This window comes from Schistocerca gregaria, chromosome 1, assembly GCF_023897955.1.
Source record: "Schistocerca gregaria isolate iqSchGreg1 chromosome 1, iqSchGreg1.2, whole genome shotgun sequence".
Taxonomy (NCBI): domain Eukaryota; kingdom Metazoa; phylum Arthropoda; class Insecta; order Orthoptera; family Acrididae; genus Schistocerca; species Schistocerca gregaria.
In genome coordinates this window covers 244,228,381-244,254,842 of record NC_064920.1, presented here as the reverse complement: position 1 = coordinate 244,254,842, position 26,462 = coordinate 244,228,381, and the positions used below count along the sequence as shown (strand labels likewise).

The 26,462-nt window shown below is 47.9% G+C and overlaps 1 protein-coding gene and 1 pseudogene across 1 annotated transcript in view; one reads left to right on the top strand and one right to left on the bottom strand.

Moving 5' to 3' along the window:
• LOC126340731 (zinc finger protein 236) overlaps positions 1-26,462 on the top strand; it is a 399,187-nt gene that overhangs the window by 18,616 nt on the left and 354,109 nt on the right. Inside the window, exons 3-6 of the mRNA XM_050001718.1 lie at positions 606-1,037; positions 1,141-1,530; positions 5,658-5,990; positions 14,091-14,305. Of these exons, the coding sequence (XP_049857675.1) occupies positions 606-1,037; positions 1,141-1,530; positions 5,658-5,990; positions 14,091-14,305 (1,370 nt within the window). The remainder of the gene's footprint in view (positions 1-605; positions 1,038-1,140; positions 1,531-5,657; positions 5,991-14,090; positions 14,306-26,462) is intronic.
• Positions 15,322-15,439, bottom strand: LOC126291357 (5S ribosomal RNA; annotated as a pseudogene).

The following is a 26,462-nucleotide window of genomic DNA, read 5'->3' as shown; positions in this document are numbered from 1 at the left end:
ACCGAGGACATTCCTCTAACTATTGCAACTGGTGGTCGAGCGTATCAGTACTACCAACGGTGACATCCAATTATGGAGCGACGTCTTTGATTGTGATCCGTTTATCAATTTGGATGAGTCCAGACGTCACAGCTGGCACTCAAGACATGAAGCAGGCTTGTGAGGCCTCATTGCGATGGTGACAGATGCCGCGCCCAATGACTCACCGTCCATTTGTTCACTTCCAGTTTGCTGTAGACATTCTGCAAGAGCCTATGAATAAGTGCGATGCTCCGTTTCTCCGCGAAAAGAAACTCAGCGACAGTTCTCTACTTGCAACGCAACTCCATTAAAGACGCTTGAAGGCTACATATGGTGCCTCCACCTATTGGAAGTTCATGAAACTATTGTGGCTGATTTGGGAATATTGCACTATGTCCCACAGTAAAATCCGCCTTTTTCAACCGAAACTGGCTGAGAAAACAGAATGTGTTGTATTGTTGAACGCCCCTCGTAGTTTCAAAACGAGAAGGTCTAATTTCCAGATATAATTTATTCAGATCGTCGCTGGTTGTGGAATCCTTTACATTGTCGGTTGTACTTTTACACGTAAACGTCGTCTGCAGGCTTCCAGTGGCAGCAGCGCCAGCGGTCGGTGGCCAGAGACCGAGCAACCCAAAGAGCAGCAGCAGCAGACGAGGAGCCGCCAGGAGCCAGAAGATGACGACGAAGAGGAAGAGGGCGGGGGCGGTGGTCCGCCGCCGGGGCACACGAGCGGCAAGTGGGTGCCCGGAGGCCGCGCGGTGCGCAAGCAGGGGAGCACTGTGCAGTACTGGTGCGGCGCCTGCTGCCGGCGGCTCAGCTCGCGCGCGCTCTACCAGCGCCACCTGCAGTCCGAGCTGCACTTCAAGCGCACCCTGCTCGAGCGACAGCTGGAGAGCAGCCGCCCGCCGCAGCTGCAGCCGCAGCAGAGGCCGCGCGCCAAGCGGGTCGTGCGCCGCACCGCCGCCTACATCAACAGCCACCTCTGGGCGCCCAGCAAGCGCCGCCGCCTACAGGTACACACTGCAACAGTTCTAATCTCCCCTCAGCACGCAAGCAAGTGCCGACACTTCCACTCCTGGTCTGGAGAGACATGATGACAGTAAATATTGTGTGCAGGAAGAGGCAGACCGCCAGGCGGCATCGCAAGCCGTGGCCCCCTCGAGCCCCCCGCCACCTGCCACCAGCGCCAAGCAGAGGCCAGCAGCTGCTCAGGAGCCACGGCCGCAGCATAACCAGCGCCAGCGACAGAAGCGGCTGGCGCAGTGCGAGGCGTGCCGTGCGCGGCTGCAGCGCCACCAGTGGGGCCAGCACCTGCTGTCGCACTACCACTGGCAGCGCGGCGCCGCATCTGCACCACAGCTCCACCGCCAGCTGGTGCTGCGCCACATGCCCGCCATCGCCAGGCTGGCGCCCTTCCGCTGCCAGCCCTGCCACTTCTACTTCAACACTGCCCACGATCTCGAGCAGCACGTCCGCTCCCGCGAGCACCATCAGCGCGATACAGAGGTAAGTCGCTGCAACTGTCGCTTCTAGGTTTGTGGTGTGTAGTAGTTCTTTTATTGTACTGCACGACTGACAAGGAATCCCTTGAGTGCAGGTTCTTAAGTTAGTCTTTAGTAAGGCTCTTTCGAAAGTGTTGTGTTAACAATTATGACATAAAAAATATTAGCTGCTAATGATTCACCATGTGCATCAGAATGACAACAGGAAAGGAGTGTCCAGGAGATGTAGAGATCACCCTTCTACAGGATCTTTGTATTGCACTACACAAAATGGACATCATCAAAATTCAAGAAATGCTCCAAAACAAACCTTTAACTTGCACCATGAACACAGAATGAAATATGGCATGCCACAGTGAGCAACAGGTTTTCACCATCCCACAGTGAGCAACAGGTTTTCACCATCAAGATCAAAGGCAAATTCCGTGGGAGTTACAAACCATGTGGGACGTTCAGTTAGATGTGTACTCCTAAAGAATCCATATACACACATCAAAATAAGTTCTGCATTACCTTGGTTCCGTGAGTTCCGGAACCTGTACAGAAAACTGAAATAGAGATCATCATAAACATCATTTCCGCTCTTTTTATTGCTCATGAAAACCACACCTTTCATGTTGTACCACCATACAGCGAGACCTTCAGAGATGGTGGTTGAGATTGCTGTACTCACCGGTACCTCTGATACCCAGTAGCACGTCCTCTTGCATTGATGCACGCCTTTATTCGTCATGGCATACTATCCCCAAATTCATCAAGGCACTGTTGGTCCATACTGTCCCACTCCTCAACAGCGATTCGGCGTAGATCCCTCAGAGTGGTTGGTGTGTCACGTTGTCCATAAACAGCCCTTTTCAATCTATTCCAGGCATGTTCGATAAGGTTCATGTCTGCAGAACATGCTGTCCATTCTAATCGAGCGATGTCGAGTCAGAGTACTCCGATGGCCGCAGCAATTGACAACGCCGAAGACAGCTGAGTTCTGCAGTTCCACCAGCGAGGGCGCTGCTGGCGGGCGGTGTAGTTCGTCTGTCAATATGATTTCGACGCATGCGCGTAATACTCGCTGCACGCTACATATTACGGAACGGAGGGCGTCTTCGTCAGTCTTCAATGGCTCACCTGAGGATGGCTGGCAGTTGTACAGTCGAAATGTTGTGGATGGAAGCTAACGGCGACCGGCTGCAAGCCCGAAGTCTTTTTGAATGAGTATTACTCAGTCTGAGTAAACAGAATCTATCTCAATTTAATTCCAAACACGGCTCAATGAGTTCTTCGCCTCAAAACCACGTGATTTATACAGTTGCGGAATCGAAACGTTATCCTAGCATAGGCATTGGACGACCACAGTGTCTGTTACATGTAACTGTTGTGTTCAGTAAATTTATGGAAAATGCTACGAACTTACGGACAAACCCAGTACGTATGCACTGAAGAGCCAAAGAATTGATGTATGTGTCCAATGTCATGTAGGTTCCCTACGAGCACACAGAAGTCCTGCAGCACGGCGTGGCATGGACTCGAATAATGTCTGAAGTGGTGCTAGAGAGAGTTGGCACACACCATGAATCCTTCAGGCCTGTCCATAAATCCGTAAGAGTAAGAGGGAGTGAAGATCGCTTCTGAACAGCAGGTTGCTGGGCATCCCAGATATGCTCAATAATGCTCATGTCTGGGAAGTCTGGCGGCCAGCGGAGGTGTTTAAAGTCAGAAGAGTGTTCATGGAGTCACTCTGTATCAGTTACGAACGTATGGGGTGTCGCATTGTCCTGCTGGAATTGACAAAGTTCGTCGAAATGCGCAATGGACATGAATGGATGCAGGTGATCAGATAGGATTCTTATGTATGTGTCACTTGTCAGAGTCGTATATAGATGTATCATGGATCCATTGTCACTCCAGCTGCACACGCCCCACATGATTACAGAGCCTCCACTAGCTTGAACAGGAACCTGCTGACGTGCAGGGTCCATGGATTCATGACATTGTTTCCATACCCGTACACGTCTGTTCGCTCGATACAATTTGAAACGAGACTCGTCCAACCAGGCAATATGTTTCCAGTCATCAAGTGTCCGTTGTCGATGTTGACGGTCCCAGGCGAGGCGTAAAGTCTTGTGCCTTGCCGTCATTTAGGGTACAAGAGGGGGCCTTCGACTCCAAAAGGCCACATCGTTGATGTGTCGTTGAATGGTTCGCATGCTGACGATTGTTGATGGCCCAGCATTCAAAGTTACAGTAATTTGCAGAAGGGTTGCTCTTCTGTCACGTTGAACGATTCTCTTCAGTCGTCTTTGGTCCTCTTGCAGAATCTTTTGCCAGCTGCAGCGATATGGCAGGTTTTATGTTTTCCCTGATTCCTGATATTCATGGTACACTCGTGGAATGGTCGTACGGGAATGTCCCAATTTTTATCGCTACCTTTGAGATGCTGTGTCCCATCGCTCGTGCACCGACTACAACATTACGTTGAAACTCACTTAAATCTGTATAACCTGCGATTGTAGCTGCAGTAACAGATCTAACAATTGCGACAGACACTTGTCTTATATAGGCGTTGCCGACCGCAGCACCTTATTCTGCCTGTTTACGTATTTCTGTATTTGAAAAAATTTGGAAATTTGGGGTAAGATCTTGTGGGACCAAACTGCTGAGGTCATCAGTACGTAAGTTTGCACACTATTTAGTCTAACTTAAACTAACTTATGCTAGGGCAACACACACACACACACACACACACACACACACACACACACACACACACACACACACCCATGCTCATGAGAGGACTCGAACCTTCGACAGAGAAACCCCGCGGACAGTGACAAGATGCCTTAGCCCGCGCAGCTAGCCAGCCACTGTGGCCAAGCAGTTCTAGGCGCTTCAGTCCAGAACCATACTGTTGCTACGGTCGCAGGTTCGAATCCTGCCTCAAGCATGGATGTGTGTAATGTCCTTAGGTTAGGTAGGTTTAAGTAGATCTAAGTCTATAGGACGATGACCCCAGATGTTAAGCCTCATGGTGCTTACAAGGGAACCTCCCCATCGCACACCCTCAGGTTTAGTTATAAGTTGGCACAGTGGATAGGCCTTGAAAAACTGAACACAGATCAATCGAGAAAACAGGAAGAAGTTGTGTGGAACTATGAAAAAAATAAGCAAAATATAGAAACTGAGTAGTCCATGCGCAAGATAGGCAGCATCAAGGATAGTGTGAGCTCAGGAGCGCCGTAGCCCCGTTGTTAGTGTGAGCAGCACGATAGGTCCTTGGTTCAAGTCTTCCCTTGAGTGAAAAGTTTAATATTTTATTTTCAGACAATTCATTTGTTGCAGTTATGTGACAAACTCTTATGTTTTCATCACTTTTTTGGGAGTGATTATCACATCCACAAGAAAACGAAAATTGGGAGAGTCACAAGAATCTTTTTGCCCATTCGCCAAGTGTACAAGTTAGGTGGGTCGGCAACATATTCCTGCCATGTGACGCACATGACGTATAGAATATATCAGACGTGTTTTCCTGCGGAGGAATCGGTTGACCTATGACCTTCCGATCAAATGCTTTCGGTTCCCATTGGAGGGACACGTCCTTTCGTCTACTAATCGCACAGTTTTGGGGTGTGGTCACAAAACACAGACACTAAACTTATTACAGCGAACAGAGACGTCAATGAACGAACAGACAGATCATAACTTTGGGAAAATAATGAAAGTAAACTTTTCACTCGAGGGAATACTTGAACCAAGGACCTGCTCACGGTAACAACGGGGCCACGGCGCTCCTGAGCTCACACTATCGTTGATTCTGCCTATCTTGCGCATGGACTACTCAGTTTGTATATTTTGCTCATGTTTTCATAGTTCCACACAACTTCTTCCTGTTTCTTCGAATGATCTGTGTTTAGTTTTTCAAGGCCTATCCAACTTATAACAAAATCTGAGGGGGGTGCAATGGTGAAGTTCCCTTGTTAGAGCCATTTGAACCGTACGGCTCTGTATTTGAATATGTACGCGTATACCAGTTTCTTTATCGCTTCAGTATAATTAATGAACTCGGTACGTTTTGTTCACAATATTTGTGTGAGTGACGAACACAGGGCTAGGTGGTGACGTGAGAGGGGTGCCGCACAGTTGCAGGGCGACTACTGGTGCTCGCTGTGCCGCGCCTCGTGCGGCAGCGCGGCCGCCCTGCTGGGCCACCTGCGCTCGCAGGCGCACGCCGAGCTGGTGGCGGCGGCCGCCGGCTCGCTGCCCGTCGAGCTCCGCCGCCGCCGCCTGCCACTGTGCACCGACTGCGGCCGGCGCTTCCAGCTGCGCGCGCAGCTGCTGGCGCACGCCCGCCGCCGCGGCCACTACCGCGCGCTGCGGCTGATGCAGAGGGTGGCCAGGCCGTGCCTCCGCAGCTGCGCCCAGTGCAGCCTGCGCTGCCAGTCGTGGGCCGAGCTTCAGCGCCACGTCAAGAAGGTGAGCCGCGCCCCACCACTGCAGCTGTAATACAGAAAGCTTTAGATGTGGAGGAGGCCTTCGCTCGTGTTTGACAGGATGGCATAATACAGAAGCTACATTAATCAGATATCCCCTTCACATAATCAAAATTCTGACATCTTTCTTAGGCATTAGGAAATTTTTTCTTACGTCAGACTAGTGAAAAAGCATCATTAAGCCAAGAGAAGCAGGGGTACCCCAGAGATCTGTTGGGTTGTTTTGGGGGAGGAGACCAGGCATCGAGGTCATCGGTCTCATCGGATTAGGGAAGGACGAGGAAGGAAATCGGCCGTGCCCTTTCACAGGAACCATACCGACATTTGCCTGGAGCGATTTAGGGAAATCACGGAAAATCTAAATCAGGATGGCTGGACGCGGGATTGAAGCATCGTCCTCCCAGAGATCTGTCCTGGATCCCAAACTATACAGTATTTATACTAACGATATCCCAAAGAAAGCAGGTGTTGAGCTGGCCAGAGTGTCCGTGTGTTTCTAGGTGCTTCACTCTGGAACCGTGTGACCGCTACGGTTGCAGGTTCGAATCCTGCCTTGGGCATGGATGTGTTTCATGTCCTTAGGTTAGTTAGGTTTAAGTAGTTCTAAGTACTAAGGGACTGATGACCACAGATGTTAAATTCCATATTTTTCAGAGCCATTTGAACCAAAGCACGTGTTTACAGATGTGAAAATTACCGAACTATCAGTTTCATAAGTCACAGCTCCAAAATACTAACGCGAATTCTTTACAGACAAATGGAAAAACTCGTAGAAGCCGACCTCTGAGAAGATGAGTTTGGATTCTGTAGAAACACTGGAACACGTAAGGCAATACTGACCGACTTATCTTAGAAGCTAGATCAAGAAAAGGCAAACCTACGTTTCTAGCATTTGTAGACTTAGAGAAAGCTTCTGACAATGTTGATTGGAATACTCTCTTTCAAATTCTGAGGGTGGCAGGGGTAAAATACAGGGAGCGAAAGGCTATTTACGATTTGTACAGAAACCAGATGGCAGTTATAAGAGTCGAGGGGTATGAAAGGGAAGCAGTGGCTGGGAAGGGAGTGAGACAGGGTTGTAGCCGCTCCCCAGTGTTATTCAATCGGTATATTGAGCAAGCAGTAAAGGAAACAAAAAGAAAATTCGGAGTAGGTATTAAAATCCGTGGAGAAGAAATAAAAACTTTGAGGTTCGCCGATGACATTGTAATTCTGTCAGAGACAGCAAAGTATTAGGAAAAGCAGTTGAACGGAATGGACAGTGTCTTGAAAGGAAGGTATAAGATGAACATCAGCAAATGAAAAACGAGGACAATGGAATGTAGTCGACTTAATTCGGGTGATCCTGACGGTATTAGATTAGTCATTGGATGTCAATTGAGTAACAGATCCATCAGGGACATTTGAACCCTCGTAACGTTGCCGAGATCAACTTGTGGTGATGTGGCTGTGAGGTGGAATTGCGTAGCAACAATTAAGGCAAAATGAAGATCAGGCAGACCCTATGTACTGACAGACAGGGAGTGTAGAACATTGTGGATGGTGTTTGTAAAAAAAAAAAAAATGCATGAGATCGGCAGAAGGAGTCATTCATCAGTACCAGAGTGCTAGCAGCAGTCCAGCTAGTACTATGATTGTGTGTAGAAAGTTTTAAAAAATGGGATACAGTGGTCGAGGAAGGCCCTCCTAAGCAACACATTTGTGTCGTCATGCAAACTGACATTTCAATTAGTGTAAAGAACGAAGCCACTAGACTAACCAGAAGTCGTATTAATGAAACAATAAGCTGATTTGATGCTAGTAGCTTACACAGAGAATACAGTGTGAATACAAAACACGAATAGTGATTGGATACAAATAAATCTTTGTTAGATTACAAGCGACTTTGTACCAATACGAATTCTGTGTCATTTCAGTTATCACATGGTATAATGAGTACACTAGGTGATGGTAATTTAACTGTATGAGAACATCGGAACATGGTTGTAGACAGATTTATTCTCTGTCACTAGGAAACTACGAGCTTGGATCAGGTAATATCTTGCGAAGTGATAAGGTGTATAAAGTTCTTTAGAAAGTAGGACTTTTATTTTACATTTTCATGAGCAACAAATCATTCTGCTGTTCAGCTGTCATATTTTGTCTGCCTCCACTTAGCTAAACTTCCGACAACCCACATTATATGCAGTTCAAAACTTATAAGACTCTTTCACTCAGCTTATGTCTATATTGTGATGATGAGCAAATGAAGTGGTTGACAGTATTAAATTCTTGGGATTACAACTTGATGATAAATTCAGCAGGGACGAGCATACCACAGGAAAAGCGTAAAGAATTATTTATATGCAATGCGGATGTTATCAGAAATACACTCCTGGAAATTGAAATAAGAACACCGTGAATTCATTGTCCCAGGAAGGGGAAACTTTATTGACACATTGTCGGCACTAGTACAGTGTATATCCACGTTTCGCAGCAATGCAGGCTGCTATTCTCCCATGGAGACGATCGTAGAGATGCTGGATGTAGTCCTGTGGAACGGCTTGCCATGCCATTTCCACCTGGCGCCTCAGTTGGACCAGCGTTCGTGCTGGACGTGCAGACCGCGTGAGACGACGCTTCATCCAGTCCCAAACATGCTCAATGGGGGACAGATCCGGAGATCTTGCTGGCCAGGGTAGTTGACTTACACCTTCTAGAGCACGTTGGGTGGCACGGGATACTTGCGGACGTGCATTGTCCTGTTGGAACAGCAAGTTCCCTAGCCGGTCTAGGAATGGTAGAACGATGGGTTCGATGACGGTTTGGATGTACCGTGTACTATTCAGTGTCCCCTCGACGATCACCAGAGGTGTACGGCCAGTGTAGGAGATCGCTCCCCACACCATGATGCCGGGTGTTGGCCCTGTGTGCCTCGGTCGTATGCAGTCCTGATTGTGGCGCTCATCTGCACGGCGCCAAACACTCATACGACCAGCATTGGCACCAAGGCAGAAGCGACTCTCATCGCTGAAGACGACACTTCTCCATTCGTCCCTTCATTCACGCCTGTCGCGACACCACTGGAGGCGGGCTGCACGATGTTGGGGCGTGAGCGGAAGACGGCCTAACGGTGTGCGGGACCGTAGCCCGGCTTAATGGAGACGGTTGCGAATGGTCCTCGCCGACACCCCAGGAGCAACAGTGTCCCTAATTTGCTGGGAAGTGGCGGTGCGTTCCCCTACGGCACTGCGTAGGATCCTACGGTCTTGGCGTGCATCCGTGCGTCGCTGCGGTCCGGTCCCAGGTCGACGGGCACGTGCACCTTCCGCGACAACATCGATGTACTGTGGAAACCTCACGCCCCACGTGTTGAGCAATTCGGCGGTACGTCCACCCTGCCTCCCGCATGCCCACTATACGCCCTCGCTCAAAGTCCGTCAACTGCTCATACGGTTCACGTCCACGCTGTCGCGGCATGCTACCAGTGTTAAAGACTGCGATGGAGCTCCGTATGCCACGGCAAACTGGCTGACACTGACGGCGGCGGTGCACAAATGCTGCGCAGCTAGCGCCATTCGACGGCCAACACCGCGGTTTCTGGTGTGTCCGCTGTGCCGTGCGTGTGATCATTGCTTGTACAGCCCTCTCGCAGTGTCCGGAGCAAGTATGGTGGGTCTGACACAACGGTGTCAATGTGTTCTTTTTTCCATTTCCAGGAGTGTATGTGAAATAAAAATAAAAAAAGCTAGCACACTTTGTGTATTTTCCTTCCAAAATATGGGAACATATGTGAGGTAGCTCATCATTTCAGGCTAAAGTCGTGCGGGTGCATTATCGTGTAATATAAATTATTTGTGTTGTAAATTCAAGAGTGTATTGCAGATGCCTGTTCAATGAACTGGGTAACTAAATACTGTTTCCCAGTACATTTATTATTTAATGAAATTTGCCAAAAATTAGACATATGTTTTTGAAACTAACAGTTCAGTTCATGGAATAAATACTAGAAATGAGGGTAGTGTAATCAGTGCTTCTCAGAAGAAATGATGAATATGCAAGGATATGACAGAAACGCTCATTCGAAGTAATGAAAGTATAAACAGGGTCTTTAAATTGCATACTTTAAGAAATAATAGCACTTGTTGATCTTCGCTACAGTGAAACACATCTTCCCTACTAACGTGTGCTTGTAGCTGATAAGATATTTTAGAGCTCATGTTTACTAGACGCTTTTTCTTGTTGTGGTCCACACTACACCCTCTCAAAATATGGAAAGCAAAGAACTTGCGGCAGAAGGGATTTGTTTTAACGTATCGAAGATAAAGTGCTCATAGTTGTTAAAGTGTGCCCACGTTTACAAGACCTTTTTTTGTTTCGAATGATTGTTCCTGTCATATTCATAATGTTGACCATTGCTCCTGTGACACCCTGTCTAAAGATCAGAAGTCACCTACTTAGCGCAGATAGGATTTCATCTTGCAGTAACACTTCTTTTTAAAACTTGCATACAGCCATAAGAAGTTTAGCGACTATTAAAGTACAAAACCTCAGTGATTTATCGGTGTCCATCGCCTACCTCATTGACTAATTTCTTTGTAGATCTAACTGGCGACTCTCTTTCTTTGTATTTATGCTGCATATATGTTGGAATTTATATTTATCTCAGATGTCAACTGTCACCTGTCTCTACTTGAGCCTGCGTATCTGCTGGGTTTCAGAATGGGCTTCACAGTTTGAGGTGACTTGACACTAGGTATTTAAAGTGCATGATCTTTTACGAGTCTTGATAACTGATTTGATAGTACTATTGTTATATGTATTATTAATAATGTGTGTTCTGCACATCTGCAATACAGTAATGCAGTCTGTATAAGTACGCGTTGCAGCTGTTTGTGCATTGCCCAGTTTATGACAATTTTGGTTTAAAATTTTAAATGGCAAAATGTTTTAGATTTTTGGTGTGTTCTATTTTCTTGAGGATTTTTCCCTGCGGATATGTGGAATTACAATTTGCGTACCTCTTCTGTTGTAAATATGTATTATGCATTTGGTTTTAGGACGTACTGCGCGTCTTACAGCATGTCCTGACTATGGATGTGTGGCAGGAAAAGCAAATCCATCTCTCAATCTATCTGTCTGTCTACCTGTCTATCTATATATCTAGCTTCTAACTTGCACAGTGTAAAAAATATTGTAAGTTTACTGTATATGTCAATGTGCCTTCTTCAGAGTTAGTTGTAAATTAGAAATCTCATAGGTTAGAAATGTTTTCTAGCAATACATCTTCAGTGAAAACATTTTATTTTAATGTTTTAGTCCAATGTTTTTGGAACAACTCCTGCCCTACTGTGATAATATTGATTCACGAGATATTCGAATGTATACGTTATGTATTCATCAACAGAAATTGGAAAAATCGTGACAATTAATTTAGGAATATTTTTATTAATAGTACATATTTTCAGTAAAAATAATTCATTTTGCTGTTATAGTCCAACATGCTTTGGAACTTCATCTAGGATATCGCCATGATAATATTGATTCACAGGATACTCGAATGTATAAATTATATACGTATCAATAGAAATAGCAAAAACTGTGGCGAGTAATTTAGGAATGTTTTCAGTAGTAATACGCCATACTCATTTAAATTATTTTGTTTTGCTGTATGAGTCCAACGCGTTTTGGAACTACAACTGCAACAGTCAAATATATAAATTATGTATTTGTCAATAGAAGTAAAAAAAAATGTGACAAGTAGTTTTAGTCAGACACTGTTCTAGTAAGCATGACAAATCATGTGAAGCAATATAAATTTTTTTAACTGTAACTGATTTGAATAACTTTGCCTTCCGGCGTGGTCGAGCGGTTCTAGGCGCTTCAGTCTGGAACCATGTGACCCCTACGGTCGCAGGTTGGAATCTTGCCTCTGGTAGGTTTAAGTAATTATAAGTTCTAGCGGACTGATGACCACAGATGTTAGGCCCCATAGTGCTCAGAGCCATTTGAACCATTTTTGAATAACTTTATTTCACCTCACCTGTTATGTAAACAGTAATATTAAGAGCTTTTATTCTTTAATATGCTTTAGATTCACAAATTGTAGTGTAATACAGCCATAAAAGTGTTACATTATTTGAATGTGAAAGTTTTTCATCGATGCTGGAGACAAATATTTTGTGGGCAAATGAACAACTATCATTTAAAAAAAAGTTCAAATGTGTGTGAATGCCTAAGGGACCAAACTGCTTAGGTCATAGGTCCCTAGACTTACACACCATGTAAACTAACTTATGCTAAGAACAACACACACATGCATGCCCGAGGGAGGACTCGAACCTCCGGCGGGAGGGAACTACACTACAGGCCATTAAAATTGCTACACCTAGAAGAAATGCAGATGATAAATGGGTACTCTTGGACAAATATATTATACTAGATCTGACATGTGATTACATTTTCACGCAATTTGGGTGCATAGATCCTGAGAAATTAGTACCCAGAACAACCACCTCTGGCCTTCATACGCCTGGGCATTGAGTCAAACAGAGCTCGGATAGGGTGTACACATACAGCTGTCCATGCAGCTTCAACACGATACCACAGTTCATCAAGAGTAGTGACTGACGTATTGTGACGAGCCAGTTGCTCGGCCACCATTGACGAGACGTTTTCAATTGGTGAGACTGTGCTGCCCAGGGTAGCAGTCGAACATTTTCTATATCCAGAAAGGCCCGTACAGGACCTGCAACATGCGGTTGTGCATTATCCTGCTGAAATGTAAGGTTTCGCAGGTATCGAATGAAGGGTAGAGCCACGGGTCGTAACACATCTGAAATGTAACGTCCACTTTCAAAGTGCCGTCAGTGCGAACAAGAGGTGACCGAGACGTGTAACCAATGGCACCTCATACCCTCACGCCGAGTGATACGCCAGTATGGCAATGACGAATTCACGCTTCCAATGTGAGCTCACCGCGATGTCGCCAAACACGGATGCGACCATCATGATGCTGTAGACAGCCTGGATTCATCCGAAAAAAATGACGTTTTGCCATTGGTGCACCCAGGTTCGTTGTTGAGTGCACCATCGCAGGCGCTCCTGCCTGTGTTGCAACGTCAAGGATAACCACAGCCATGGTCTCCGAGCTGATAGTCCATGGTGCTGCACACGTCGTCGAACTGCTCGTGCAGATAGGTAGTTGTTGTCTTACAAACGTCCCCATCTGTTGACTCAGGGATCATGACGTGGTTGCACGATCCGTTACAGCCGTGCGGATAAGATTCATGTCATCTCGACTGCTAGTGATACGAGGCGGTTGGGATCCCTCACGGCGTTCCGTATTACCCTCCTGAACCCACCGATTCCATAAGCTGCTAACAGTCATTGGATCTCGACCAACGCGAGCAGCAATGTGGCGATACGATTAACAGCAATCGCCATAGGCTACAATTCGATCTTAATCAAAGTCTGAAACGTGATGGTACGCATTTCTCCTCCTTACACGAGGCATCACAACAACGTTTCACCAGCCAAAGCCGGTCAATTGCTGTTTGTGTATGAGAAATCGGTTGGATACTTTCATGTCAGCACGTTGTAGGTGTCACCACCGGCGCCAACCTTGTGTGAATGCCATGAAAAGCTAATCATTTGCATATCACAGTATCTTTCGCATCTGTAGCACGTCATCTTCGTGGTGTAGCAATTTTAATGGCCAGTAGTGTATCGTTCACGTCAGCTTAATTGTGTTTTCTCTGAGTGGCTTTTTCGCAGGAAACTAGCGACTATGTCGTATATTTGCTACTGAGTCATTAACTAAGGAGACAAATATAACACTCAGTTGTAGTCCGTGAGAGTGGAGTGATAGTTCCGAAAGGGACTGGACTGAAACAGAAAATATTTTCGCGGAAGACGGCATATCACTAATAAAAACACTCCTAACCGGTAAGTTATCTCAGGGACAGCCGTTGAGGAAATATCTGTTAATAACGTATGAATCTATTGTTTGACAATGCCGCCCAAGGGGAGGAGTTCGTCTCAGGTAGCAGGTGGTGTTACGCCAGAAAGCCTACCACGCAGGTGTCGGTGTCTGTGTGCGCAGGCGCACGGTCGGGAGCTGTTCTTCTGCTCGGCGTGCTCGCTGGAGTTCGGCAGCAGCGCGGAGGCGCTGGCGCACCGGCGCTCCACGCGGCACCGCCACACGGCCATCCGGCACCTGGCGGGCCCCCGCCGGTGCCACTACTGTCCCCTCACAGTGGACGGGCTGCCCAGCCTCCAGCAGCACATCCGCGTCGTCCACCCTCACCTCATGAGCGCGTGAGTACTCTGCACTCTGGCCTCTACACGCGAGTGGGTTGGGTTGGCTTGTTTCGGGACAGGAGACCAGACAGCGAGGTCATCGGTCTCATTGGATTAGGGAAGGATGGGGAAGGAAGTCGGCCGTGCCCTTTCAAAGGAACCATCCCGGCATTTGCCTGGAGCGATTTAGGGAAACCTAAATCGGGATGGCCAGACGCGGAATTGAACCGTCGTCCTCCCGAATGCGAGCCCAGTGTGCTAGCCACTGCGCCACCTCGCTCGGTACGTGAGTGGGGTCTTACGTACAGAAGCGAGGGGCGTCCAATAAGTAATGCAACACTTTTTTTTACTGAAACCAGGTTGGTTCCATTCAGGATTACAGTACACCATAATACTCCCCACTCCTATGGCTACAAAATCTTATTTTTCAACATGATCTCCGTTCAATGCGACGACCTTACGCCACCTTGCTGGGAGTGCCTGTACGGCCGCATGTTGCCACACTCTGATCGACGTGAGAGCCAACGGCTTGCTGCATCAATAACCTCTACATCGTCCACGTTCTGCTTCCAGCTGAGTGCACCCTTCATTGGGTCAAACATTCAGAAGTCACAAGGTTCGAGATCCGTGCTGTAGGGCTGGTGAGGGAGAACAGTCCGATGAAGTTTTGTGAGCACCTCTCTGGTGTGCAGATTTATGTGAGGTCCTTTGTTGTCATGTAGAAGCAAGAGTTCATTTGCATTTTTGATGACGAAAGCGTTGAAGCCGTTCCTTCAGTTTTTTTGTAAATAGCACAGTACAATGTTGACAGTTGCATCATTAGGGAGGACATCAAACAGAATAAGCACTCTGTCGTCAGGCCACAAGTGGCCCATCGGGACCATCCGACCACCGTGTCATCCTCAGCTGAGGATGCCGATAAGAGGGGCGTGCGGTCAGCACACCGCTCTCCCGATCGTTACGATGGTTTTCTTTGACCGGAGCTGCTGCTATTCGGTCGAGTGGCATCACGAGGCTGAGTGCACCCCGAAAAATGGCAACAGCGCATGGAGGCCCGAATGGTCACCCATACAAGTGCCGACCATGCCCGACAGCGCTTAACTTCGGTGATTTGACGGGAACCGGTGTATCCACTGCGCCAAGGCCGTTGCCATCAAACAGAATAGCTCCTTCAGAATCCCAGACGACCGTCGCTCTGATTTTACCAGCTGAGGGAACGGCTTTGAACTCTTTCTTCGATTGAGAGGTGGTGTGGCGCCACTCGATGGACTGCCATTGTTCCATTGCATGCTATGATGTTGGACAAAAACTTGTCACTATCAGCCTCGTAACATTCAAGACAGATTGCTCTTCATTGATCTTTATGGTCTACTGTTAGCAACCCAGTGGGCGCTCGTCTTGGAGTACCCCAATTGGTGGACGAGTGGGTCAACACTATCATCACAGATGACCAGTTGTGCAGCGAGGTGTTTGATTGTGATTCGTGGATCACCTCGAATTACAGTGTCTGTCCGTGCCAACATCGCAGGTGTCACAGCTGTGAGCGGCCGGCCGGCACGCGGGAGATCGGACAGACCTCTTGCAATGATGATGGACCCTTCGCCGACTGCCAAGTCTCCGTAGACATCCTGCAAGGGAACATGGATATCTGCGAAGCTCTTGTCATCCGCCGAAAGAATCCCAGCGTCACATCTCTGCTTGGAACGCACCTCCGTTGCAGACCCCATTTTGAAGGCTACATACAGGCACTTATAAGAACTCCATGAAAGTATAGGAGCTGAAGCGGGAATGTTCCACTGTGTTCCCGAACAAACTTGACATTATTTCCGCCGAAAAAAATGTGTTGCATTACTTATGGAAAGCTCTTAGCACATTCATTTTCTACAAACTACTGAGAAGTGCATGGCGGATAGCGCTTCCTATTTCACTAGTTATAAGGTTTCTTTCCTTTCCATTTTAGTAGAAAGCACGAGAAGAGTGACTGACTAAATGCCTCTGTGCGAGCTCTAATTAAGCTAATGGTTTCCTCACGACTCCTACGAGAGCGATAATATAGGAGTTGTAGTATATTCCTAGATTCATCATTTAAAGCTGATTCTTGGAAATTTCTAAGTAGATGTTCTCCGCATACGTTGCATCTATCTTCAAGAGTCTGCCAGTTCAGTTTATTCAGCGTCTCTGTGAACTCTCCCACGATCCATCAAACTTGTGACCATTCTTGGTGCACTTCTCTGTATAATTTCAGTATCCTTTGTTAGTCCTGTTTGATACGAGTCCCACGTAAGTGTGATTCGATGATATGGCAGTCATAGGATATATTCTTTTTCGTTTTGTGATGATCAGAATTGTACATTTCTGAACATTTAAAGCATGTTACCAATCTTAGTACTGCAATAAAATCTTATCAAGATCTGACTGAATAATCTACAGCTTCTTTTAGACTGAATTTTACTACAGATATCTGCATCGTCTGAAGAGGAACTGACTTTATCATTAATATTGCCTGCAAGGTCATTAATATACACACTAAGACAAGAAAAAAGACGCACTGCGAAGAAATTATGCATATGGGACGGAAATCGGTAGAATCGATAGATATGATTTACGTGTACAGACAAACAAATGATGACAGTTTCACAAAAATTGGATGATTTGTTCAAGAGAAACAACTTTATAAGCTGAGCATGTCAATAATTCATTGCTCCACCTCTGGCGCTTATGAAAGTAGTTATTAGACTTGGCACTGACAGATAGAGTTTTTGGATGTTCTGCGGAGGAATAGCGTACCAAATTATGTCCAGTTGGCACGTTAGATACTCAAAACCCCAAGATGGTATACGGCCCTGCTCATAATGTTCCAAACGTTCCATATGGGGGATACATGTGGCGATCTTGCTGGCGAAGGTAGGGTTTGGCAAGCACGAAGACAAGCTTTAGAAACTGACACCGTGTGCGGGTGAGCATTATATTCTGAGATGTAAGCCCAGGATTAGTTGCCATTAAGAGAGCTGCGGTCTCAGGTTCGAATCCTGCATCGGGCATGGATGTGTGTGATGTCCTTAGGTTAGTTAGGTTCATAGTAGTTCTAAGTTCTAGGGGACTGATGACCTCAGATGTTAAGTCCCATACTGCTCAGAGCCATTTGAAACATTTTTTGAACTCAGCACGTCGCACTTAAAGGAACAAAATAGACAGAGGTGAAGGTAATACCCGAAGTACCACAGGGAAGTGTGATACGACCGTTTCTGTTCACAATATATACAAATGATCTAGTAGAAAGCGTCTAACGCTCTTTAACGCTATTCCTAGATGATGCAGTTGTTTATACCAAAGTAGCAACGCCAGAAGATAGTAAGAAATTTCAGAACGACCTGCAGAGGATTGATGAATGGTGCAGACTCTGGCAGTTGACCCTGAACGTAAATAAATTTAATATATTGCTCATACATAGGAAAAGAAATCAACTACTGTACAGCTACATTATTGATAACAAACAGCTGGAGACAGCGTCTGCCGTAAAATATCTAGGCGTAACTGTCCATAGCGACTTCAAGTGGAATGACCATATAAAACAGATAGTGGGAAAAGCAGACACAAGGTTCAGATTCATCGAAAGAATCTTAAGGAAATGTAACTCGTCCACGAAAGAACTGGCCTATAAGGCGCTTGTTCGTCCGATTCCTGAGTATTGTTCATCTGTCTGGGATCCCTGTGAGGTAGGACTGATAGAGAAGATCCAACGAAGAACGTTACGTTTCGTTACGGGATCGTTTAGCTGGCGAGAGAGTGTTAGGTGGATGCTAAACAAACTCCACTGGCAGACATTGTGCATCCCGCAGAGATTTACTATTGAAATTTCGGGACAGCACTTTTCAGGAGCAGCCAGACAACACATTACTTCCCCCACAGACATCGCGCGTATTGACCACCAGGAGAAAATTCGAGAAATTAGAGTCAATACAGAGGCATTCCGACAGTCATTCTTCCCACGCACTATTCGCGAGTGGAACAGGGATGGAGGGATCAGATAGTGGTACCGAAAGCACCCTCCGTCACACACCATTAGGTGGCTTGCGGAGTATGATGTAGATGTAGATGTAGATGTAGATGTAGCTCCAGCTCCTCAAATGTATTCGCAAGGGCTGAGTGCTCTCTGCTTGCGAACAATATTCGGCAGACCCGAACAATGACCAACCCAATTGCTAGCCAAGCCCGACAGCACTTAACTTAGGTGATATGACCGGAACCGGTGTTACCACTGCTGCAAGGCCGTTGGCACTTTGGTGTATAGTAGACAACTACAAATATATAAACTAGCCACTGTAATAATATGCATTTCCTTGTCTACATGATTCTCCTGGTGTGAGCCGCGCAATGTATATGATGGGCTCTTTTTTTGCCATGTAAATTCGGCCTTAGATACAGATGAGTTTCGGCATAGCAGAATTCCATATGTCAGACGGGAACTGAAAAAAGCAAAATATGCATACAGCATGAGAGTTTCATTTATACGGTAAATTTGGAAATTTGTGGTATATTCTGTAGGACCAAGCTGACACACTACTTAATCTAACTTAAACTAGCTTACGGTAAAGACAACACACACACTCATGCCCGAGGAAGCACTGGAACCTCCGACGGGAACAGCCGCGCGAACCGTTACAAGGCTCCTGAGACCGCAAGGCTACCCCGCGCGTCATTTACACGACCTGTCAGCTTGTGCAGCAGATATATCACATAGATTTTTGGACAACATGGTTGTGGAGATGAAGCAGCGATTAGTATGATTAATCAATTATTCCAAAACAGTCTTAATCGCATTTATTATTATTATACCGCCAACCGGTTTCAACCCGACGTAGGGGTCATCTTTTGGGCGTTTACACTGTGAAATTATAAGTATCCGTCAGAAAGATTCCATTATACAACAGCTAAAATTACATAAATTTGAAATATGTTACCCATTGGTCGACTGCTGGTGGTGTCACTCCTGTCTACATAACGGCAGGAAACTATGCGAGACTACCCCTTCGTGTGGGCTTAAATAGCGTACTGAGATCACTGAATAGACGGCAACACCCGCAGCGGTGATCAACGGCATTTAATACAGTTTATTATAAGTAATTACTAATCACCTTGGTTAAACATAAATTTAAGTGACAGTAAATAACAGAAAACGGAAATTATAAAATAATAACAAATGTTCCGTAGTCAACTCGTAAAATTCGTAAAAGTATATTACATTATGTGCCATAATATAAAGTAATACAATTTGTGACACACAAAAACTGGTGTCGTCTTGTATTATGATATACCTATTCGTACATTTACGTAGAAAACATTGGGGCAATTTACAAAAACGGCTAATATGGAAGGACTACAGCGCCCTCTATTCCTTGTGGTGAGGACGCCGTTGCCATGGATTATAAAGCGTATATCAGGCGCCCTCTAGTCTGTGCAGCGACTCTCCTCTACCTCCTGTACACGGCAGACATGCCCCAACCCCCCCTCCAGTACACCTCTTGCAAGTTACATAAACGGCTAATATGGAAGGACTACAACGCCCTCTACTCCATGTGATGAGGACGCCGTTGCCATGGATTATAAAGCGTATATAAGGCGCCCTCTAGTCTGTGCAGCGACTCTCCTCTACCTCCTGTACACGGCAGACATGCCCCAACCCCCCCTCCAGTACACCTCTTGCAAGTTACATAAACGGCTAATATGGAAGGACTACAACGCCCTCTACTCCATGTGATGAGGACGCCGTTGCCATGGATTATAAAGCGTATATCAGGCGCCCTCTAGTCTGTGCAGCGACTCTCCTCTACCTCCTGTACATGGCAGACATGCCCCAACCCCCCCTCCAGTACACCTCTTGCAAGTTACATAAACGGCTAATACGGAAGGACTACAACGCCCTCTACTCCATGTGATGAGGACGCCGTTGCCATGGATTATAAAGCGTATATCAGGCGCCCTCTAGTCTGTGCAGCGACTCTCCTCTACCTCCTGTACACGGCAGACATGCCCCAACCCCCCCTCCAGTACACCTCTTGCAAGTTACATAAACGGCTAATATGGAAGGACTACAACGCCCTCTACTCCATGTGATGAGGACGCCGTTGCCATGGATTATAAAGCGTATATCAGGCGCCCTCTAGTCTGTGCAGCGACTCTCCTCTACCTCCTGTACACGGCAGACATGCCCCAACCCCCCCTCCAGTACAACTCTTGCAAGTTACATAAACGGCTAATATGGAAGGACTACAACGCCCTCTACTCCATGTGATGAGGACGCCGTTGCCATGGATTATAAAGCGTATATCAGGCGCCCTCTAGTCTGTGCAGCGACTCTCCTCTACCTCCTGTACACGGCAGACATGCCCCAACCCCCCCTCCAGTACACCTCTTGCAAGTTACATAAACGGCTAATACGGAAGGACTACAACGCCCTCTACTCCATGTGATGAGGACGCCGTTGCCATGGATTATAAAGCGTATATAAGTCGCCCTCTAGTCTGTGCAGCGACTCTCCTCTACCTCCTGTACACGGCAGACATGCCCCAAGCCCCCCTCCAGTACACCTCTTGCAAGTTACATAAACGGCTAATACGGAAGGACTACAACGCCCTCTACTCCATGTGATGAGGACGCCGTTGCCATGGATTATAAAGCGTATATCAGGCGCCCTCTAGTCTGTGCAGCGACTCTCCTCTACCTCCTGTACACGGCAGACATGCCCCAACCCCCCTCCAGTACACCTCTTGCAAGTTACATAAACGGCTAATACGGAAGGACTACAACGCCCTCTACTCCATGTGATGAGGACGCCGTTGCCATGGATTATAAAGCGTATATCAGGCGCCCTCTAGTCTGTGCAGCGACTCTCCTCTACCTCCTGTACACGGCAGACATGCCCCAACCCCCCCTCCAGTACACCTCTTGCAAGTTACATAAACGGCTAATATGGAAGGACTACAACGCCCTCTACTCCATGTGATGAGGACGCCGTTGCCATGGATTATAAAGCGTATATCAGGCGCCCTCTAGTCTGTGCAGCGACTCTCCTCTACCTCCTGTACACGGCAGACATGCCCCAACCCCCCCTCCAGTACACCTCTTGCAAGTTACATAAATGGCTAATACGGAAGGACTACAACGCCCTCTACTCCATGTGATGAGGACGCCGTTGCCATGGATTATAAAGCGTATATCAGGCGCCCTCTAGTCTGTGCAGCGACTCTCCTCTACCTCCTGTACACGGCAGACATGCCCCAACCCCCCCTCCAGTACACCTCTTGCAAGTTACATAAACGGCTAATATGGAAGGACTACAACGCCCTCTACTCCATGTGATGAGGACGCCGTTGCCATGGATTATAAAGCGTATATCAGGCGCCCTCTAGTCTGTGCAGCGACTCTCCTCTACCTCCTGTACACGGCAGACATGCCCCAACCCCCCCTCCAGTACACCTCTTGCAAGTTACATAAACGGCTAATACGGAAGGACTACAACGCCCTCTACTCCATGTGATGAGGACGCCGTTGCCATGGATTATAAAGCGTATATAAGGCGCCCTCTAGTCTGTGCAGCGACTCTCCTCTACCTCCTGTACACGGCAGACATGCCCCAACCCCCCCTCCAGTACACCTCTTGCAAGTTACATAAACGGCTAATACGGAAGGACTACAACGCCCTCTACTCCATGTGATGAGGACGCCGTTGCCATGGATTATAAAGCGTATATCAGGCGCCCTCTAGTCTGTGCAGCGACTCTCCTCTACCTCCTGTACACGGCAGACATGCCCCAACCCCCCCTCCAGTACACCTCTTGCAAGTTACATAAACGGCTAATACGGAAGGACTACAACGCCCTCTACTCCATGTGATGAGGACGCCGTTGCCATGGATTATAAAGCGTATATCAGGCGCCCTCTAGTCTGTGCAGCGACTCTCCTCTACCTCCTGTACACGGCAGACATGCCCAGACCCCCCCTCCAGTACAACTCTTGCAAGTTACATAAACGGCTAATATGGAAGGACTACAACGCCCTCTACTCCATGTGATGAGGACGCCGTTGCCATGGATTATAAAGCGTATATCAGGCGCCCTCTAGTCTGTGCAGCGACTCTCCTCTACCTCCTGTACACGGCAGACATGCCCCAACCCCCCCTCCAGTACACCTCTTGCAAGTTACATAAACGGCTAATACGGAAGGACTACAACGCCCTCTACTCCATGTGATGAGGACGCCGTTGCCATGGATTATAAAGCGTATATCAGGCGCCCTCTAGTCTGTGCAGCGACTCTCCTCTACCTCCTGTACACGGCAGACATGCCCCAACCCCCCCTCCAGTACACCTCTTGCAAGTTACATAAACGGCTAATATGGAAGGACTACAACGCCCTCTACTCCATGTGATGAGGACGCCGTTGCCATGGATTATAAAGCGTATATCAGGCGCCCTCTAGTCTGTGCAGCGACTCTCCTCTACCTCCTGTACACGGCAGACATGCCCCAACCCCCCCTCCAGTACACCTCTTGCAAGTTACATAAACGGCTAATACGGAAGGACTACAACGCCCTCTACTCCATGTGATGAGGACGCCGTTGCCATGGATTATAAAGCGTATATAAGGCGCCCTCTAGTCTGTGCAGCGACTCTCCTCTACCTCCTGTACACGGCAGACATGCCCCAACCCCCCCTCCAGTACACCTCTTGCAAGTTACATAAACGGCTAATACGGAAGGACTACAACGCCCTCTACTCCATGTGATGAGGACGCCGTTGCCATGGATTATAAAGCGTATATCAGGCGCCCTCTAGTCTGTGCAGCGACTCTCCTCTACCTCCTGTACACGGCAGACATGCCCCAACCCCCCCTCCAGTACACCTCTTGCAAGTTACATAAACGGCTAATACGGAAGGACTACAACGCCCTCTACTCCATGTGATGAGGACGCCGTTGCCATGGATTATAAAGCGTATATCAGGCGCCCTCTAGTCTGTGCAGCGACTCTCCTCTACCTCCTGTACACGGCAGACATGCCCAGACCCCCCCTCCAGTACAACTCTTGCAAGTTACATAAACGGCTAATATGGAAGGACTACAACGCCCTCTACTCCATGTGATGAGGACGCCGTTGCCATGGATTATAAAGTGTATATCAGGCGCCCTCTAGTCTGTGCAGCGATTCTCCTCTACCTCCTGTACACGGCAGACATGCCCCAACCCCCCCTCCAGTACACCTCTTGCAAGTTACATAAACGGCTAATATGGAAGGACTACAACGCCCTCTACTCCATGTGATGAGGACGCCGTTGCCATGGATTATAAAGCGTATATAAGGCGCCCTCTAGTCTGTGCAGCGACTCTCCTCTACCTCCTGTACACGGCAGACATGCCCCAACCCCCCCTCCAGTACACCTCTTGCAAGTTACATAAACGGCTAATACGGAAGGACTACAACGCCCTCTACTCCATGTGATGAGGACGCCGTTGCCATGGATTATAAAGCGTATATCAGGCGCCCTCTAGTCTGTGCAGCGACTCTCCTCTACCTCCTGTACACTGCAGACATGCCCCAACCCCCCCTCCAGTACACCTCTTGCAAGTTACATAAACGGCTTATATGGAAGGACTACAACGCCCTCTACTCCATGTGATGAGGACGCCGTTGCCATGGATTATAAAGCGTATATAAGGCGCCCTCTAGTCTGTGCATCGACTCTCCTCTACCTCCTGTACACGGCAGACATGCCCCAACCCCCCCTCCAGTACACCTCTTGCAAGTTACATAAACGGCTAATACGGAAGGACTACAACGCCCTCTACTCCATGTGATGAGGACGCCGTTGCCATGGATTATAAAGCGTATATCAGGCGCCCTCTAGTCTGTGCAGCGACTCTCCTCTACCTCCTGTACACGGCAGACATGCCCCAACCCCCCCTCCAGTACACCTCTTGCAAGTTACATAAACGGCTAATATGGAAGGACTACAACGCCCTCTACTCCATGTGATGAGGACGCCGTTGCCATGGATTATAAAGCGTATATAAGGCGCCCTCTAGTCTGTGCAGCGACTCTCCTCTACCTCCTGTACACGGCAGACATGCCCCAACCCCCCCTCCAGTACACCTCTTGCAAGTTACATAAACGGCTAATATGGAAGGACTACAACGCCCTCTACTCCATGTGATGAGGACGCCGTTGCCATGGATTATAAAGCGTATATAAGGCGCCCTCTAGTCTGTGCAGCAACTCTCCTGTACCTCCTGTACACGGCAGACATGCCCCAACCCCCCCTCCAGTACACCTCTTGCAAGTTACATAAACGGCTAATATGGAAGGACTACAACGCCCTCTACTCCATGTGATGAGGACGCCGTTGCCATGGATTATAAAGCGTATATCAGGCGCCCTCTAGTCTGTGCAGCGACTCTCCTCTACCTCCTGTACACGGCAGACATGCCCCAACCCCCCCTCCAGTACATCTCTTGCAAGTTACATAAACGGCTAATACGGAAGGACTACAACGCCCTCTACTCCATGTGATGAGGACGCCGTTGCCATGGATTATAAAGCGTATATCAGGCGCCCTCTAGTCTGTGCAGCGACTCTCCTCTACCTCCTGTACACGGCAGACATGCCCCAACCCCCCCTCCAGTACACCTCTTGCAAGTTACATAAACGGCTAATATGGAAGGACTACAACGCCCTCTACTCCATGTGATGAGGACGCCGTTGCCATGGATTATAAAGCGTATATCAGGCGCCCTCTAGTCTGTGCAGCGACTCTCCTCTACCTCCTGTACACGGCAGACATGCCCCAACCCCCCCTCCAGTACACCTCTTGCAAGTTACATAAACGGCTAATACGGAAGGACTACAACGCCCTCTACTCCATGTGATGAGGACGCCGTTGCCATGGATTATAAAGCGTATATCAGGCGCCCTCTAGTCTGTGCAGCGTCTCTCCTCTACCTCCTGTACACGGCAGACATGCCCCAACCCCCGCTCCAGTACAACTCTTGCAAGTTACATAAACGGCTAATATGGAAGGACTACAACGCCCTCTACTCCATGTGATGAGGACGCCGTTGCCATGGATTATAAAGCGTATATCAGGCGCCCTCTAGTCTGTGCAGCGACTCTCCTCTACCTCCTGTACACGGCAGACATGCCCCAACCCCCCCTCCAGTACACCTCTTGCAAGTTACATAAACGGCTAATACGGAAGGACTACAACGCCCTCTACTCCATGTGATGAGGACGCCGTTGCCATGGATTATAAAGCGTATATAAGGCGCCCTCTAGTCTGTGCAGCGACTCTCCTCTACCTCCTGTACACGGCAGACCTGCCCCAACCCCCTCTCCAGTACACCTCTTGCAAGTTACATAAACGGCTAATACGGAAGGACTACAACGCCCTCTACTCCATGTGATGAGGACGCCGTTGCCATGGATTATAAAGCGTATATCAGGCGCCCTCTAGTCTGTGCAGCGACTCTCCTCTACCTCCTGTACACGGCAGACATGCCCCAACCCCCCCTCCAGTACACCTCTTGCAAGTTACATAAACGGCTAATACGGAAGGACTACAACGCCCTCTACTCCATGTGATGAGGACGCCGTTGCCATGGATTATAAAGCGTATATCAGGCGCCCTCTAGTCTGTGCAGCGACTCTCCTCTACCTCCTGTACACGGCAGACATGCCCCAACCCCCCCTCCAGTACACCTCTTGCAAGTTACATAAACGGCTAATATGGAAGGACTACAACGCCCTCTACTCCATGTGATGAGGACGCCGTTGCCATGGATTATAAAGCGTATATCAGGCGCCCTCTAGTCTGTGCAGCGACTCTCCTCTACCTCCTGTACACGGCAGACATGCCCCAACCCCCCCTCCAGTACACCTCTTGCAAGTTACATAAACGGCTAATATGGAAGGACTACAACGCCCTCTACTCCATGTGATGAGGACGCCGTTGCCATGGATTATAAAGCGTATATAAGGCGCCCTCTAGTCTGTGCAGCGACTCTCCTCTACCTCCTGTACACGGCAGACATGCCCCAACCCCCCCTCCAGTACACCTCTTGCAAGTTACATAAACGGCTAATATGGAAGGACTACAACGCCCTCTACTCCATGTGATGAGGACGCC